The sequence below is a fragment of the Leptopilina heterotoma genome, unplaced genomic scaffold, assembly GCF_015476425.1.
Source record: "Leptopilina heterotoma isolate Lh14 unplaced genomic scaffold, ASM1547642v1 Lhet_114, whole genome shotgun sequence".
NCBI classification, from domain to species: domain Eukaryota; kingdom Metazoa; phylum Arthropoda; class Insecta; order Hymenoptera; family Figitidae; genus Leptopilina; species Leptopilina heterotoma.
This window is the reverse complement of record NW_025110833.1, coordinates 6,420,857-6,439,193: the sequence shown is the minus strand read 5'-3', so window position 1 is coordinate 6,439,193 and position 18,337 is coordinate 6,420,857. Positions and strand designations below refer to the sequence as shown.

Genomic DNA, 18,337 nt, shown 5'->3' with positions numbered 1-18,337 from the left:
AATCTATATATTTTTGATTGAATGAAACAAATTTTTAATTAAGATTTAAATGATTCGTACAAAATTCGGATTTTAAAAGCAATTGTAATTAAATTGCAAACAAAGAAATACCAAAAACCATTTTGAATTTAAGTAACTTCTTATTCTTTTCATTTCTCTTTTGTAATTAAATTTTTTTCTTCAAACATAATTTTTGGTTTTTAAATCTAAATTTCTTTCATTTATTTAAAATTTCTTTGCATCAACTAAAATTTCGTTGAGTCAACCAAAAATTATGTTTTTCAGCCAAAATGTTAATATTGTAATCAAAATTTTTGTTACATTGACACCAATAAAATTTTAGTTTTTAATACAAATCTCGTTTTTTCAAATAAAATTTCGATGTTTCTTTCAAAATTTCAGTGTTAGAAGAAAAAATTTAAGTTTTTAAAACAAAATTTGTTGCTTCAAGGACACTTTTGGTTTTACAATGCAAATTGTTTTTTTTCGGTTTTTCAACAGATTTTTTTTACTTTTATCCAAAAATTTCTATATTTTAATAACAATTCTGGTTTGTAAACCAAAATTTTGTTCTGTCACACAAAATTTTGGTTTGTCAGTGGAAATTTAATTTTTTCAACTAAAATTTTTATGTTAGAGTCAAAATTTCAAACTTACAATCAAAATTTTGATTATTAAACATAATTTCGTTCTTTCACAAAATTATGGATTTTCAATGAAAATTTTCAACCAAAGTTTTAGTTTTTCAATCAAAATTTTGATTGTTATTACGAAAATGTCATTCTGTTACAAAAAATTTTAGTTTTTCAATTAAAATTTTGTTCTTTCAACCGAAATTTCAGTGCTTTACTTAAAATTTTGATTTTTTAATGTAAATTTTGAGCTTTCGAACAAAATTTTGGTTTTTATACCAAAGTTTCGTTCTTTTACACAAAATTTTGGTTTTTCTTTGAAAATTCAATTCCTGTAACAAAAATTTAGAAGTTTGAATAAAAATTTCAGTGTTTTAATCAAAATTTTTGTTTTTAAACCAGAAATTCGTTCTTTTAACCAAAATTCCAGTGTTTCAATAAAAATTTTTGTTTTTAGACTAGTATTTCGTTTATTCGTACAAAGCTTTTGGTTCGTTCTTTCAATCAAAATTAAATCTCGATTTTTTAATAAAAATTTTGTTGAGTCAACAAAAAATTTGTGTTTTAACTAAAATTTTATCATATCAATTTGTTACGCAAAATTTTATTTTTTCAATTAAAATTTTGTTCATTCAACCAAAATTTTAGTGTTTCACTAAAAATTTTGATTTTTCAATGTAAATTTTGAACTTTCGAACAAAATTTTACTGTTTCAATCAAAATTTTTGTTTTTAGATAAGAATTTCGTTTATTCATAGAAAACTTTTTTTTGTAAAATAAAAAATCATAAAAAAACTCGATTTTTTAATCAAAATTTTTTTGGTTCAACAAAAAATTTGTGTTTTAATTAAATTTTATCATATCAAACAAAATTTCAGCGTTTCAACCAAAATTTATTATTTCACCAAATATTCCATTTTGTTAAGCAAAATTTTATTTTTTCAATTAAAATTTTTTTTCATTCAACCAAAATTTTTTGTGTTTCACTCAAAATTTTGATTTTTCAATGTAAATTTTGAACTTTTCAACAAAATTTTAGTATTTCAATAAAAATTTTGGTTTTTAAACCAGAAGTTCTTTCTTTCAACCAAAATTTCAGTGTTTCAATCAAAATTTTTGTTTTTAGACAAGAATTTCGTTTATTCACATAAAACTTTTGGTTTGTTCTTTCAATCGAAATCTCGATTTTTTAATCAAAATTTTGTTGATTCAACAAAAAATTTGTGTTTTAAATAAAATTTTATCATAACAAACAAATTTTCAGCGTTTCAACCAAAATTTATTATTTTACAAAAAAATTTCAATGATTCAAGTTTCGCTGGTTTTGAAATTCAGTTTCGCCAAAAATTTAAATCTTTCAACCAATTTAGTTTCTTTCATTCGATATTTGTTTTTCAAAGTAAATTTTGATCTTGAATCAATAAAAATTTCCTTAATTATTCAACTAAAAATACTAATTTTTAGTTGAATATTTAAGGAAATTTCGATCCAAAATGAAAAAAATCATTCCTATATTTAAAATATCCTGAGAATGGAAAAAAAGTATTATGTTAAGTTTCTTATAAAATTATCCACGGTTATTTAGAATGCTATTGTGGACTCGTTGTAGGACATTCGAATTGGGCCCATAAAGTCGAATAAAAGCTGAACGGGTAATGAGTTTCCGTCTGTGGAAAAATAGAGAGATAGAGGGGGGAGGCAATGAGAGAAAGAGAGAGAGAGAGAGAAACAAGTATATTCGCAAAATGAGAAGGAGAGTACGAGAAAAGGAAGAGAAGCGGTGGACCACACACACATCGAGCGAACGTGACCGAGACAGTACAAGTTCATATTGTAATGCAGAAGTATACCTCCGCAGTATTACCGTACAGTCACTTTAGCAAATTTCAAAATATATATATATCTCTCTCTCTCCACCTCCCAAGCATTTTAGCTTAATTGTTCTTCATTTCCGATTACAAAACTTAATTTATTTCATTAATTTCGTCACGAGTTGTTAATTTCGTTAAAATATATTTTAACTAAAGGATGTGTATCATTACCAGCATAATAATTCCTCTCGCTGAATGAGGAGCACATCATTTGAATTTTAATAATTATAATATATAATCATAATCAACCGAGTAGTGTGCGTTGAAAAGAATTCGGAGAAAAAAATTATAATCTTACTTTGACCTCTTAAAAAGTATATAACTCAAAGTCAAATTTTAAAAAGCTTTTAAAAGTCAAATTATTTTTTTTTATTTCATTCAATGTTAATTTCTTTTACCAAACATTCTCAGTTGAGTCAAATTTAATAAATAAATTTACAAATGTTAAGCAAAAAAAAAATAAAAACAGGGTTGCCACAGGTCAGGGAAGTCAGGGAAAAGTCAGGGAAAGTAAAATTGGTCAGGGAAGTCAGGAATTTTTATACTAAAAGTACTGGAAAAAATTGAATTTTTAAAATTCATGAGAAAACTCTGAATTTTTTTCCTTTTTGCCTCGTAAATTATGAAATTACCTCGAATTTTAATACAAAACCTTCAATTTCTGAAAATAATTTCTTTTTAAGTAACTTAAGTTTTGAAAACTATCATAAAATTATGACTTATAAATTATTTGATGAATAATTTTTCTTATTTTCATAAAAAATACTAGATTTATAGAAGAATTTTAGTTAAAAATACTAAAAAAAATTGGATTTTGGAAAAGTTACAAATGATTACAGAAATTCAATTATTTTCAAAAGTTAGAAAAATTCTTCGCAAAATTTCAATTATGTTCAAAAATTAAAAAAAAATTCTCGTCAAAATTTCAATTATCTTTATAAATAATAAAATTCTTCATCGAAATTCAATTATTTTTAAAAATTTTAATAAAATTCTTGTCAAAATTCTACAGGAATTCAATTATTCAATATTTAATAAATTTCTTTGAAATAATTCAATTATTTTCATAAGTAATAAAATTTTCACAGGAATTCAATTATTTAAAATACAAAATTTCATAAAATTTTTCGAAAAATATCAATTATATAAAAAGATTTTTATAAAATATTTTCATGAATTCAATTATTTTTATAAATAATAAAATTCTTCACCGAAATTCAATTAATTTTATAAACTTGAATAAAATTCGTTGTAAGAATTAAATTATTTATATAAACTTGAATAAAAATCGTTGGAAGAATTAAATTATTTTCAAAATAATAAAATTCTTCGCAGAAATTCAATTATGTTCAAAAATTAAAAAAGAAATATTGTCAAAATTTCAATTATATTTAAGAATTTTAATAAAATTCTTGTCAAAATTTTGTAGGAATTCAATTATTCAATTTTTAATAAATGAATTCAAAATAATTCCATTATTTTCATAAGTAATAAAATTTTCACAGGAATTCAATTATGTTCAAAAATTAAAAAAGAAATATTGTCAAAATTTCAATTATCTTTATAAATAATAAAATTCTTTATCGAAATTAAATTATATTTAAGAATTTTAATAAAATTCTTGTCAAAATTTTGTAGGAATTCAATTATTCAATTTTTAATAAATGAATTCAAAATAATTCCATTATTTTCATAATTAATAAAATTTTCACAGGAATTCAATTAGTTAAAATACAAAATTTCATAAAATTTTTCGAAAATTATCAATTATTTAAAAATATTTTTATAAAATTCGTCGCAAGAATTTAATTATTTAAAAAAAATTTAACATAGTTCTTTTTAAGAATTCAATTATTTTTATAAATAATAAAATTCTTCGCCGAAATTCAATTATTTTTATAAACTTAAATAAAATTCGTTGTAAGAATTCAATTATTTATATATATAATAAAATTTTTCCCCGACATTCAATTATTTTATGAAAATTTTAATTATTTATTTAATAATTATTTTTATGAATTATTTTTTATACAATATTTTAATCAAATTCCTCAATAAATGTAATTATTCTTAAAAATTTTATTAAAATTTGTCAAACGAATTCAATTATTTAAAATTTTATTGATAAAATTCTTTATGAGAATTCAATTTTAACAAACATTCAATTATTCAATAAATTATTTATTTTTTAATTTAAATAATTGAATTTTTTTTAGAATTTTCTAACAAAAGTTGATTTAAAAATGAATAAACGAATAATCGATTTATTATTATTTATAAAAATAATTGAATTATTGCAACGAATTTTATTAAATTTTTTTTTAATAATTGAATTTTTTTGTGAAATTGTACTTCTTGTAAAAATAATTGAATTCTTGCGAAGGATTTTTTTTAGGATTTTTGTAAATAATTAACTTATTTTAAAAAATTTTATGGCAATTTAAATTAGTACAAAACATGAAGAAGACAATCACTCCGAGTCTTCGATAATATTCGAATAATATTCTTATAAGTTGTTGAATTTCAAAATGGTTTAAATTTGAATATTTTGAAGAATTTTAATTCCTACAGAAAAATAATAATGATTAAAATATTTATTTAACAAAGAAGTTATTGATCTTTTTAAATAATTTTACAATTAAAGAAGTTTGTAAATAAATGTAATAGAAAATTTTTTTGAGTATCTAATAATTTTTAGAGTGAATCAGAATATTCTTTAGGGTCAGGGAAAAAGTGAAAATCAGTCAGGAAAAAGTCTGGAAATCAGGGAAAAGTTAGGGAAAAATAAAATTAAATATTTGTGGCAACCCTGAAAAATAATTAATTATTTTTTACTAATTAGTAATATTCTACAATTAATTAGCTTTTTCTACTAATAATTAATTATTTTCTACTAATTAGTTATTTTGAACTAATTCATAATATATTAGAGAGTAAAATATATTATGTACATATTTTTTTGCTATATATTTATAAATATTTAAAATGAAAAGTGGACTTTGCAATTGAAAAAAGGTCGATCCTCTTTTTGAAACGAAATCGAATTGAATAAATAAGCGGTTACTCGCATGTTTTAGTAATAACGAAAATTATTCGTGTTTTATAAGAGGCGAGCAATGAAGTTGGACACGCAGTTCGTCGCAGATAAATTTCTTATTATTCTCATGTACGCGGTTTATAATGAAATATTAGCGGGAGAGGTATATACCGCGACGGGGGTCCCGTGAGATGGGGCTTGGGTCCCAAATGGGGGGGGGGTGGGGGAAAGGGCGACGTCCAATGAAGGAGATGGAGACGGACAGATTGAAAAAACCATTTAGCAACTGGCCATTATAATAATACGTGATTCGTTTCTCTTGGTACAGTCATCCTTGCGATTCATTCCCTCAAATTCATCGCACTCGTAATCTTTATAATACTCTCTCTCTCTTTCTCTCTTGACCACACACAAAGTTAATCTATTTTCATTTCTTTATCATTCTCAATCTAAAAAGAAAAGAAGATGAAAACAACTTTTTTTTTTACTATTTTCATTTTATTATAGTCTTTCATTGAAATTCAATTAATTTTTGTGTTGAATTGATGTTTGAATTATTAATTTCCATTGTGTGTATAAAATTAATTGCATTTATTTATTATCTTTTTATTTTTGTTTATTTTCATGTGAAATGAAAGTTCATTATTTATTAATTGAAATTAATTATATATTATTAAATCACAATTCGTATCTATATAAAATTGATTTCAAATGAAGGTTTATTAATAAACTGAAAGTAACATGCGAGGGTTCCATCATTTTTTATTTATTATTATTTATTTTTAAAAAAAAATCACAAATTTATTATTATTATTTAATTTTACTCGTGATCATTTTGGTTTTGAAGAACTTAAAACTTGTTGGAAATTTTCAAGAACCGTTTAAAGAATAAAATAATTTAGAAAATAAATATGTAAATAAATAATTATAATATTCATAAAAATCATCGTTAATGATTTGTTTTATTATAATATTATATAATATATGTATAATATAATACAATAATAAAATTCAATATTACTCTCTAAATTTGAATCAGTAAAAATGTTTGCTAATTCAAATTAGTGACTGACATTTTGCTTTTTAATTAATAAATTTTCCTTACTAAATAATAATTTCTACTAATTTATTTATTAGTAAAATTTTCTAATTAAAAAGCAAAAAGTCAGTCACTAATTCAAATTACCAAATATTTTTTACTAATTTCAATTTAGAGAGTATAATAAAAAAAATAAAATATGATTATAATAACTCTTTCAATATTTTATATGAAATGGTGGTATTTATTTAAAAATTTGTATACTTCATTTTATATTTAAATCATCTATAAAATTTATTTATATTTAAAATTCATTTATATTTAAATTTTGTTTTTACTGTAAAGCTCGCTGTAAAGTCATTTACATTTAAAATTCATTTTCATTGAAAAGTCATTTATATTTCAAAAATTATTTTTATTATTTAAAAATTAATTTATATATTAAAATATTCAATAATGTATTAAAATTTTATTATAATGGAAAATTTCCATATAAGTATCTCTATATATATGTATATATAGGTATATGTAGAAATACGTGATGGAATTTTGCTGAAAAGTGTGTGGAATCGCTTGTTGTATATGATAAAATATCACATACAATGGTAATTAAATTTAATTTAATTATGTGCAAGATACGCGCATGTCGTGCTAATTATTATTACTCTGTTTAATCTTGGGAGGAAATTTTTTAAAATTAATTAAATGAAGCCATTTTATGGGGGAATTTTTTTCTTCTTGAATAAAAATAAAATTCTATGTGCGTCATTATCTGCATTTAATAACTGTTTTGATTCTTTAAAAAATGTAAATTTTTTCAGTTTATTAAAATTTTATAATTAAAAAAAATAATGAAAATTTTTTCAAAAAATCGAATAATTACAGTTAGAAATTATGAATTTATTATTTATTATTTATTATTTATTATTTATTTAATTTTATTAACGAATTTTACTATATACATGAGAATTAATTTTTCACTACTAATTAGTAATTTTCACATTAAAGAAAAATTAATTATAAACGATTACTTGTTTATTATCAAATATGTTTAATTGAATCAAATAATTTTTATTTTAATCAAATAAATTTTATTTGAACCAATAATTTTTCAGTTTTTTTAAACAAGTAATATTTAATAATTGACTAAAAAAAAAATTTATTTGATTCAAGTAAATATTTACAATAATCAATTAATTTATTATAAAAAGTCTTAATTTCTATTCAAAACGTCAAAATTTTGTCTGGAAATCAGGAAAAAGTAAAAAAAGGTAAAACAAAATTAAATTTTTTTTACAATACTTTTTGAAAAAATTAAATAAATTGAATAAATTGAAAATTTTTTATTTAGTTTAATTATTATTTAATTTATAATAATAATATTAAGAAAATATTTACCTATTTTAATTTTGCTTAACGGATTTTTATTTTTATTTAATTTATTTATTAGGTTATTATATAAAAGTTAATTTTGAATATAAAACAAAAAAAAATTGAGATTTGAGACGAGAGAAGTGAAGGATGGTGCAAATAAATATTTAAATAGTTTTCTTTAATATAGTCAACAAAACACGTCAATTTCGAATGCAGGGCAGTTTATAGTGTATTGTCGGTTGAGTATATCGGCTTTTCCCTCGTATAACCAGAAGAGAATTACATTCAAGTAAATCGCGTCGGAACTCGACGTTACTTTCCGTTCTCGTGGCTTTACGTAGTTACCGTTGCGTATTTCCGTAACCTGGAAGCAACAGCGGAAGAAGTAGTGACATTTTCAAGTCAATTGCCATAAAGTTCAGAGCAGTAACCGTTGAATGGCAATTGCACGAAATGCACATAATAAATCAAACAATTGTCGGTATTTTCAAGATTTCTTTTCAATTTCAATTTTCACCTTTCTATTTAGAAAAAAAACAGTCAATGTTTAATGTCTTTTTTATTAGTGTTTCTTTTAAAATTATTATTGGTCCTACTTTCTTTTATATTAAAAAAATAATTTTTGTATAAATATAGGGTTGTTACAAAAATTTAATTTTGATTTTCCCTGCGATTTCCAGACAAAATTTTATCTTTTTCCCAGACCCTAAAGAATATTCTGATTCACTCTAAATATTATTAGATTGTAAAATTATTCGAAAACAACAATCACTTTTTTTTTAAATAAATATTTAATCATTATTATTTTTTCTTAGAAATTAAAATTTTGCGAAAGATTCAAATTTAAACTATTTAAAATTCAGTAATATTTTTAGAATATTATTAATTAATTATTAATTAATATTAGTTAATAATTATTATCTTTTAAAATTCTCAACTAAAATTTTTCTTTAATAGTAAAAAATAACTAATTAGCAGAAAATAATTAATTATTATTAGAAAAAACTAATTAATAGTAGAATATAACTAATTAGTAGACAATTATTAATTATTAGTAGAGAAAAACTAGTTAATAGTAGAAAATAACTAAATATTAGTAAGAAAACAATTAATAGTAGAAAGTAACTAATTAGTAGAATAAAATTAATTATTATTAGTAAAAATAACTAATTTGTAGAAAATAATTAATTATTAGTAGAAAAAAAATAATTATTAGTAGAGAAAAACTAATTAATAGTAGAAAATAACTAATTAATAGTAGAAAATAACTAATCAATAGTAGAAAATAACTAAATAGTAGGTAGTAAGAAAACATTTAATAGTAGAAAGTAAATAATTAGTATTATAATTAATTCTTAGTAAAAAAATAACCAATTATTAGTAGAATATAATTAATGAGTAGTCGAGAATAACTAATTTGTATTAAAAACATGATTAATTATTGGTAGAAATTATTAATTAGTTGTAAAAAAATAATTAAATATTAGAAAATAACTAAATATTAATAAGAAAACAATTAATAGTAGAAAGTAACTAAATTTATTCTTAGTAGAAAATAATTTATTCTTAGTAGAGAATAACTAATTATTAGTAGAAAAAAACTAAATTTCAGTAGAAAATAAATAAGAAGATAATTAAACTCGACTAAATGAATTAAAGTTACAAAAAATTTTAGTTACTTTAACAAAACCTGTAAGAGAATTTAATAAATAATTAGTAAAGTAATTTATTTAACTAATAAATTTATAATACATAATTAGTATTATTTTAAAAAATAATATCAATAATTTTTTTTTAATTTATATTTCATTTTGAATTCTATTTATTTTCTAACTGCTTTTTTATATTTTAATGTTTTTTAATTAACATTTATTAATTATTATTTAATAATCTCTTATCCCATTTTCATTAGTTCTACATTAAATAAAAAATACTCTTGATTAATAATTTTATCATGGAAAATTTGTTATGGAAAATGCTACATATATTTTACTGGACAAAATTGATATTATGTGTCATTAATTGCGCGATAATCATCAGAGCAGTAAATAAAAAATGCAATTAGGTCCAAATTAGAATTACAAAGTGTTTCTACATGAGGCATACATATAAATATAAAATGTATTATGTATATATATATATATATATATATATATATATATATATATATATATAAATTTTAAAAAATTATTCTCAACTTCTATTTCATAACAGAGAGATTTTATTTGCTCCACGTTGTATTAAAAAATTAAATATTCAATGAGGCAATATTTGAATATCGTCAGCGTCAGAAATGACTGAGAGTATTACGATTTATTATCATATTTCAGATAATTTAGTTCTAATCTTTTACTTTTTTATTTGTGTTGTTAAATTAAACTTCAACGTTGCAATGCACAATGTAATTCATGTGTTTACATAATTATTTATGCGCGCCCATTTGCATTTATACATTGGTGAAATCTATTTCATATTCGTAAGACGAAAAAAAACAATGTCACATGACATTTCAATCATTTTTTATTATTTTTCTTTTTTCTTCTGGAAAATAAGAGAGTGTTTCATTATGGGGCGAATGCATAAAATGTTCTTTTTTTAAATACTATTCAAAATGATATTTATTTATTAATTTATTAATTATTTGGGCTCATTTGTTTTATTTTAATTAACTATCCCACATAAAAAAGTTTCTCAAAAAATTCTCGGGAATCTCCCGGTATTTTCCCAAGAGTAAAAAAATAAATGAATACAAAAATTTTTTCCCTTAAAAAAATATACGTCATTTCCCCCTCTACTTTTGTCCCTTCTATTACAATAAATAAAATTATCAATTATAAATAGAAACAAATAAATAAAATATAAATGAAATCGTATAAATTGATAATATTTAAATTTTTAAATGCTCGATTTAATTTTTGTCACCCGGTAGATAAATTTTGTATTTTCAAAATGTAAGAGAAATTAATTTTTACAAATTTTGTTTTCGGTAAGTAAAATAATATGAAATTATTTTCTTAAATTATTAATTAGTTAATTAAATAATACCTAATTATGTAAATAATAAGTGATGAAATTCATAAAAAAAATTAATATTATAATTTAATAATTAAAGTAATTTAATAAAAAATTATTAAAAAACTGAAAATATTCAAATTTTTAAATCGATTTAATTTGTCACCCGGTAGATAAATTTTGAATTTTCAAAATTTAAGAGAAATTAAATTTTTATCAAATTTCAATATTAACAATGTTTATTGCCTTTGACCTTGCGGTACATAAACAATGATACAATTTGTATGTCTCCAGGCTGTAAATTGCGAGCCCCTTATTAACATATTTTGTGCCTCTTAGTGTGACGTAGTATTTCAAATAATTAATAAATTTTTAAAATTTACGAATTTTGTGGCAGCAGATATTTTTTGGGACAATTTTTCTCTTTTTCGAATTTAGTAAGTAAAGTAATATTAAATTATTTTCTTAAATTATTAATTATTAATTAAAACCTTATTTTATAAATATTAAACGAAAAAAATAGATAAATTAAATTAATATAATTTATTTCTTGTTAAATAATTCGTCAGTATTAGAACCGAGAAGTAATCCCCTATTGTAAACAATTTCAGCTAACGACCCTCGGCATTGTTACCTAAAATTGTTTTCATTTCGTCCTTGTCTATCTTCACTTTATCGACAATAAAAGTAAGAAATAATAATCGAGCCTTTCCCCCCCTTTGCTTTCCTTCGTTGATATTTTTCGTCTTCTTGTTGAGTCTGTTGGTCATAGAATCGCAGTTCGCTAAACTATTTGGATGAAAAAAATTGTTAAAATTTCCTTTTTCTCAAATAATGAAATTTAATTAAATAATAATTTTAACAGCAGACCATTTATTTGTAAGTAGCATGGAATGTACTTTTTTTAAAAAAAAATTGTAACATTATAATTTAAATGAGCAAAAAATTTAATATCAGTAATTAAAAATTTTTTTTTAATTTTTAATATTTAATTTAATTAATTAATTATTTTTTAATTTAATTTTTTTATTTTATTTATTTTTTTTTATTTTTATTTACAATTTTTTTAATAAGGAATTATGTTTGTGTTTTAATGTTTAATTTGAATGATAATTATTTCTAAACATTATTTATGTTTTAAATTAAATATTATTTCATTATTTCAATTATTTTAATAAATTTTAATAATTAATAATTTATAATAATTTATATATTTATTTTCTTTTTGTCTAACTGAATTAATTTATCTTACAGGGAAATTTTTTTCAACATTCATCGGTGATAAATCTACAGGAAAGAGAAGACTCAACATTTCACAAAAGCGTTCAACGCAACGCCAACATTACAGCAACATTTTCTCACCCATGATTGGGGGTAAGTCAAAGAAATTAATATTTTATTTCACTTTTATTTAACTGTCCCACATGATAAAGTTTCTCAAATAATTCTTGGGAATCTCCCGGTATTTTCTCAGGAGTAAAAAAATAAATGAATACAAAAATGTTTTCCCTTAAAAAAATATACGTCATTTCCCCCTCTACTTTTGTCCCTTTTATCACAATAAATAAAATTATCAATTATAAATAGAAATAAATAGATAAAATATAAATGAAATCGTATAAATAGATAATATTTAAATTTTTAAATGCTCGATTTAATTTTTGTCACCCGGTAGATAAATTTTGTATTTTCAAAATGTAAGAGAAATTAATTTTTACAAATTTTGTTTTCGGTAAGTAAAATAATATGAAATTATTTTCTTAAATTATTAATTAGTTAATTAAATAATACCTAATTATGTAAATAATAAGTGATGAAATTCATAAAAAAAAAATTAATATTATAATTTAATAATTAAAGTAAATTAATAAAAAAATATTGAAAATTGAAAATATTCAAATTTTTAAATGATCGATTTAATTTGTCACCCGGTAGATAAATTTTGAATTTTCAAAATGTAAGAGAAATTAAATTTTCATCAAATTTCAATATTAACAATGTTTATTGCCTTTGACCTTGCGGTACATAAACAATGATACAATTTGTATGTCTCCAGGCTGTAAATTGCGAAGCCCTCATTAACATATTTTGTGCCTCTTAGTGTGACGTATTATTTCAAATAATTAAGAAATTTTTAAAATTTACGAATTTGGGGGGAGCAAAAATTTTTTCTCTTTTTCGAATTTAGTAAGTAAAGTAATATTAAACTATTTTCTTAAAATATTAATTATTAATTATTAATTAAAACCTAATTTTATAAATATTAAACGACAAAAATAGATAAATTAAGTTAATATAATTTTTTTTTTGTTAAATAATTCGTCAGTATTAGAATCGAGAAGTAATCCCCTATTGTAAACAATTTCAGGTAACGACCCTCGGCATTGTTACCTGAAATTTTGTTTTCATTTCGTCCTTGTCTATCTTCACTTTATCGACAATGAAAGTAAGAAATAATAATCGAGCCTTTCCCCCCCTTTGCTTTCCTTCGTTGATAGTTTTCGTCTTTTAGTTGAGTCTGTTGGTCATAGAATCGGAGTTCTTTAAACTCTTTGGATGGAAGAAATTGTTAAAAGAGTCTTTTTCTCAAATAATGAAATTTAATTAAATAATATTTTTAACAGCAGACCATTTATTTGTAAGTAGCATGGAATGTACTTTTTTAAAAAAAAAATTGTAACATTATAATTTAAATGTGCAAAAAATTTAATATCAGTAATTAAAAAATTTTAAAAAATTTTTAATATTTAATTTAATTAATTCATTATCTTTTAATTTAATTTTTTTATTTTATTTATTTTTTTATTTTTATTTACAATTTTTTTAATAAGGAATTATGTTTGGTGTTTTAATGTTTAATTTGAATGATAATTATTTCTAAACATTATTTATGTTTTAAATTAAATATTATTTCATTATTTCAATTATTTTAATAAATTTTAATAATTAATAATTTATAATAATTTATAATAATTTATGTATTTATTTTCTTTTTGTCTAACTGACTTAATTTATCTTACAGGGAAATTTTTTTTCAACATTCATCGGTGATAAATCTACAGGAAAGAGAAGACTCAACATTTCACAAAAGCGTTCAACGCAACGCCAACATTACAGCAACATTTTCTCACCCATAATTGGGGGTAAGTCAAAGAAATTAATATTTTATTTCACTTTTATTTAACTGTCCCACATGAAAAAGTTTTTCAAAAAATTCTCAGAAATCTCCCGGTATTTTCCCAGGAGTAAAAAAATAAATGAATACAAAATGTTTTCCCTTAAAAAAATATACGTCATTTCCCCCTCTACTTTTGTCCCTTTTATTACAATAAATAAAATTATCAATTATAAATAGAAATAAATAGATAAAATATAAATGAAATCGTATAAATTGATAATATTTAAATTTTTAAATGCTCGTTTCAATTTTTGTCACCCGGTAGATAAATTTTGTATTTTCAAAATGTAAGAGAAATTAATTTTTACAAATTTTGTTTTCGGTAAGTAAAATAATATGAAATTATTTTCTTAAATTATTAATTAGTCAATTAAATAATACTTAATTATGTAAATAATAAGTGATGAAATTCATAAAAAAAATTAATATTATTATTTAATAATTAAAGTAAATTAATAAAAAATTATTAAAAAATTGAAAATATTCAAATTTTTAAATCGATTTAATTTGTCACCCGGTAGATAAATTTTGAATTTTCAAAATTTAAGAGAAATTAAATTTTCATCAAATTTCAATATTAACAATGTTTATTGCCTTTGACCTTGCGGTACATAAACAATGATACAATTTGTATGTCTCCAGGCTGTAAATTGCGAACCTCTCATTAACATATTTTGTGCCTCTTAGTGTGACGTAGTATTTTAAATAATAAATAAATTTTTAATATTTATGAATTTTGTGCCAGCAGATATTTTTTGGGACAATTTTTCTCTTTTTCGAATTTATTAAGTAAAGTAATATTAAATTATTTTCTTTAATTATTAATTAAAACCTAATTTTATATTTTTTAAATATCAAACGAAAAAAATAGATAAATTAAATTAATATAATTTATTTCTTGTTAAATAATTCGTCAGTATTAGAACCGAGAAGTAATCCCCTATTGTAAAAAATTTCAGCTAACGACCCTCGGCATTGTTACCTAAAATTGTTTTCATTTCGTCCTTGTCTATCTTCACTTTATCGACAATAAAAGTAAGAAATAATAATCGAGCCTTTCCCCCCCTTTGCTTTCCTTCGTTGATAGTTTTCGTCTTCTTGTTGAGTCTGTTGGTCATAGAATCGCAGTTCGTCAAACTCTTTGGATGAAAAAAATTGTTAAAATTTCCTTTTTCTCAAATAATGAAATTTAATTAAATATATTTTTAACAGCAGACCATTTATTTGTAAGTAGCATGGAATGTACTTTTTAAAAAAAAAAATTGTAACATTATAATTTAAATGAGCAAAAAATTTAATATCAGTAATTAAAAATATTTTTAAAATTTTTAATATTTAATTTAATTAATTGATTATCTTTTAATTTAATTTTTTTATTTTATTTATTTTTTTTTATTTTTATTTACAATTTTTTTAATAAGGAATTATGTTTGTGTTTTAATGTTTAATTTGAATGATAATTATTTCGAAACATTAATTATGTTTTAAATTAAATATTATTTCATTATTTCAATTATTTTAATAAATTTTAATAATTAATAATTTATAATAATTTATGTATTTATTTTCTTTTTGTCTAACTGAATTAATTTATCTTACAGGGAAATTTTTTTCAACATTCATCGGTGATAAATCTACAGGAAAAAGAAGACTCAACATTTCACAGAAGCGTTTAACGCAACGCCAACATTACAGCAACATTTTCTCACCCATGATTGGGGGTAAGTCAAAGAAATTAATATTTTATTTCACTTTTATTTAACTATCCCACATGAAAAAGTTTCTCAAAAAATTCTCAGAAATCTCCCGGTATTTTCCCAGGAGTAAAAAAATAAATGAATACAAAAATGTTTTCCCTTAAAAAAATATACGTCATTTCCCCCTCTACTTTTGTCCCTTTTATTACAATAAATAAAATTATCAATTATAAATAGAAACAAATAAATAAAATATAAATGAAATCGTATAAATTGATAATATTTAAATTTTTAAATGCTCGATTTAATTTTTGTCACCCGGTAGATAAATTTTGTATTTTCAAAATGTAAGAGAAATTAATTTTTACAAATTTTGTTTTCGGTAAGTAAAATAATATGAAATTATTTTCTTAAATTATTAATTAGTTAATTAAATAATACCTAATTATGTAAATAATAAGTGATGAAATTCATAAAAAAAATTAATATTATAATTTAATAATTAAAGTAATTTAATAAAAAATTATTAAAAAACTGAAAATATTCAAATTTTTAAATCGATTTAATTTGTCACCCGGTAGATAAATTTTGAATTTTCAAAATTTAAGAGAAATTAAATTTTTATCAAATTTCAATATTAACAATGTTTATTGCCTTTGACCTTGCGGTACATAAACAATGATACAATTTGTATGTCTCCAGGCTGTAAATTGCGAACCCCTCATTAACATATTTTGTGCCTCTTAGTGTGACGTAGTATTTTAAATAATTAATAAATTTTTAAAATTTACGAATTTGGGGGCAGCAGAAATTTTTTCTCTTTTTCGAATTTAGTAAGTAAAGTAATATTAAACTATTTTCTTAAAATATTAATTATTAATTATTAATTAAAACCTAATTTTATAAATATTAAACGACAAAAATAGATAAATTAAGTTAATATAATTTATTTCTTGTTAAATTATTCGTCAGTATTAGAATCGAGAAGTAATCCCCTATTGTAAACAATTTCAGGTAACGACCCTCGGCATTGTTATCTGATTTTGTTTTCATTTCGTCCTTGTCTATCTTCACTTTATCGACAATGAAAGTAAGAAATAATAATCGAGCCTTCCCCCCCCCCCCTCCTTTGCTTTCCTTCGTTGATAGTTTTCGTCTTTTAGTTGAGTCTGTTGGTCATAGAATCGTAGTTCTTTAAACTCTTTGGATGGAAGAAATTGTTAAAAGAGTCTTTTTCTCAAATAATGAAATTTAATTAAATATATTTTTAACAGCAGACCATTTTTATTTGTAAGTAGCATGGAATGTACTTTTTTTAAAAAAAATTGTAACATTATAATTTAAATTACCAAAAAATGTAATATCAGTGATTAAAAAATTTTTTTAAATTTTTAATATTTAATTTAATTAATTAATTATTTTTTAATTTAATTTTTTTATTTTATTTATTTTTTTTTATTTTTATTTACAATTTTTTAAATAAGGAATTATGTTTGTGTTTTAATGTTTAATTTCAATGAAAATTATTTCTAAACATTATTTATGTTTTAAATTAAATATTATTTCATTATTTCAATTATTTTAATAAATTTTAATAATTTATAATAATTTATGTATTTATTTTCTTTTTGTCTAACTGACTTAATTTATCTTACAGGGAAATTTTTTTCAACATTCATCGGTGATAAATCTACAGGAAGAAGACTCAACATTTCACAGAAGCGTTCCTCAAAATTGGCAGAGATGCAGAAAATCTTCATTCTGCATTTTGGGTTCAACTTTTAGTGTATTAGATTAATTTTAAAGTGTAAAAAATATTTGTGTGTTGTGATTTATTTAGCTAGGAAATATGTAATAAATTGTATTAGTTAGGAAAATAGATAAGTAAGTTGACAGTTTAGCAAAAAAAAAAAAAAAAATTAATAACACACAAGAGGATTCAGCAAGCAACGCTTAACATTACAGCAACATTTTCTCACCCATGATTGGGGGTAAGTCAAAGAAATTAATATTTTATTTCCCTTTATTACCTACTACACCAAGAAAAAATGATACATTTATCCGTAAACCACATTACTTCCCTAATTTCACTCTTTACTTTAAAAGCTAAATTAATAATTTACATATCATTGAAATTTTTCATTACAAAAACTTTTGAATTAAAGAAAAAACTGTATATTAATATAAACTTTAATTATTGTTTAAATATTTTTCCACACTCAGGAACGTCTGTAGTGTTGTCCTAAAAATTAAGAATTTTTTTCAATTAATTAAATTATAATTTTTTCAAAAAATACTAACTTTTCGAAATTAATGTCAACTGCTGTACGCTTATGTAAACAATAATTATAGTTTATATTGTTTTCCACACTCAGGGACATTTGTAGTTTTGTAAAAAAATTAAGAACAAGGGATAATACCAGTCAAGCACAGTAAAAAGTAATTCTTAATTTAAGGTCAGTCTTAAATTCAGCACTGTCTTCTATAATGTTAAATC

General features: G+C 21.1%; 1 protein-coding gene across 1 annotated transcript; it reads left to right on the top strand.

The window, feature by feature from the left end:
- The first annotated feature begins 2,377 nt into the window (after positions 1 to 2,377).
- On the top strand, positions 2,378 to 17,841 carry LOC122508235. The gene is made up of 4 exons (XM_043621465.1): positions 2,378 to 2,497; positions 13,988 to 14,108; positions 15,745 to 15,864; positions 17,498 to 17,841. Exons 1-4 carry the CDS (start codon positions 2,378 to 2,380, stop codon positions 17,623 to 17,625), a joined length of 489 nt encoding a protein of 162 aa, XP_043477400.1. The 3' UTR covers positions 17,626 to 17,841.
- The last annotated feature ends 496 nt before the right edge of the window (positions 17,842 to 18,337 follow it).

What these genes read in the sequence shown, in the direction of transcription:
- LOC122508235 (XM_043621465.1), top strand. Translation starts at nt 2,378, where the DNA reads ATGAGAAGGAGAGTACGAGAAAAGGAAGAGAAGCGGTGGACCACACAC. An exon ending in TTTCTCACCCATAATTGGGG is followed by an intron (nt 14,109 to 15,744) that starts GTAAGTCAAAGA and finishes TTTATCTTACAG; the next exon opens with GGAAATTTTTTTCAACATTC. An exon ending in TTTCTCACCCATGATTGGGG is followed by an intron (nt 15,865 to 17,497) that starts GTAAGTCAAAGA and finishes TTTATCTTACAG; the next exon opens with GGAAATTTTTTTCAACATTC.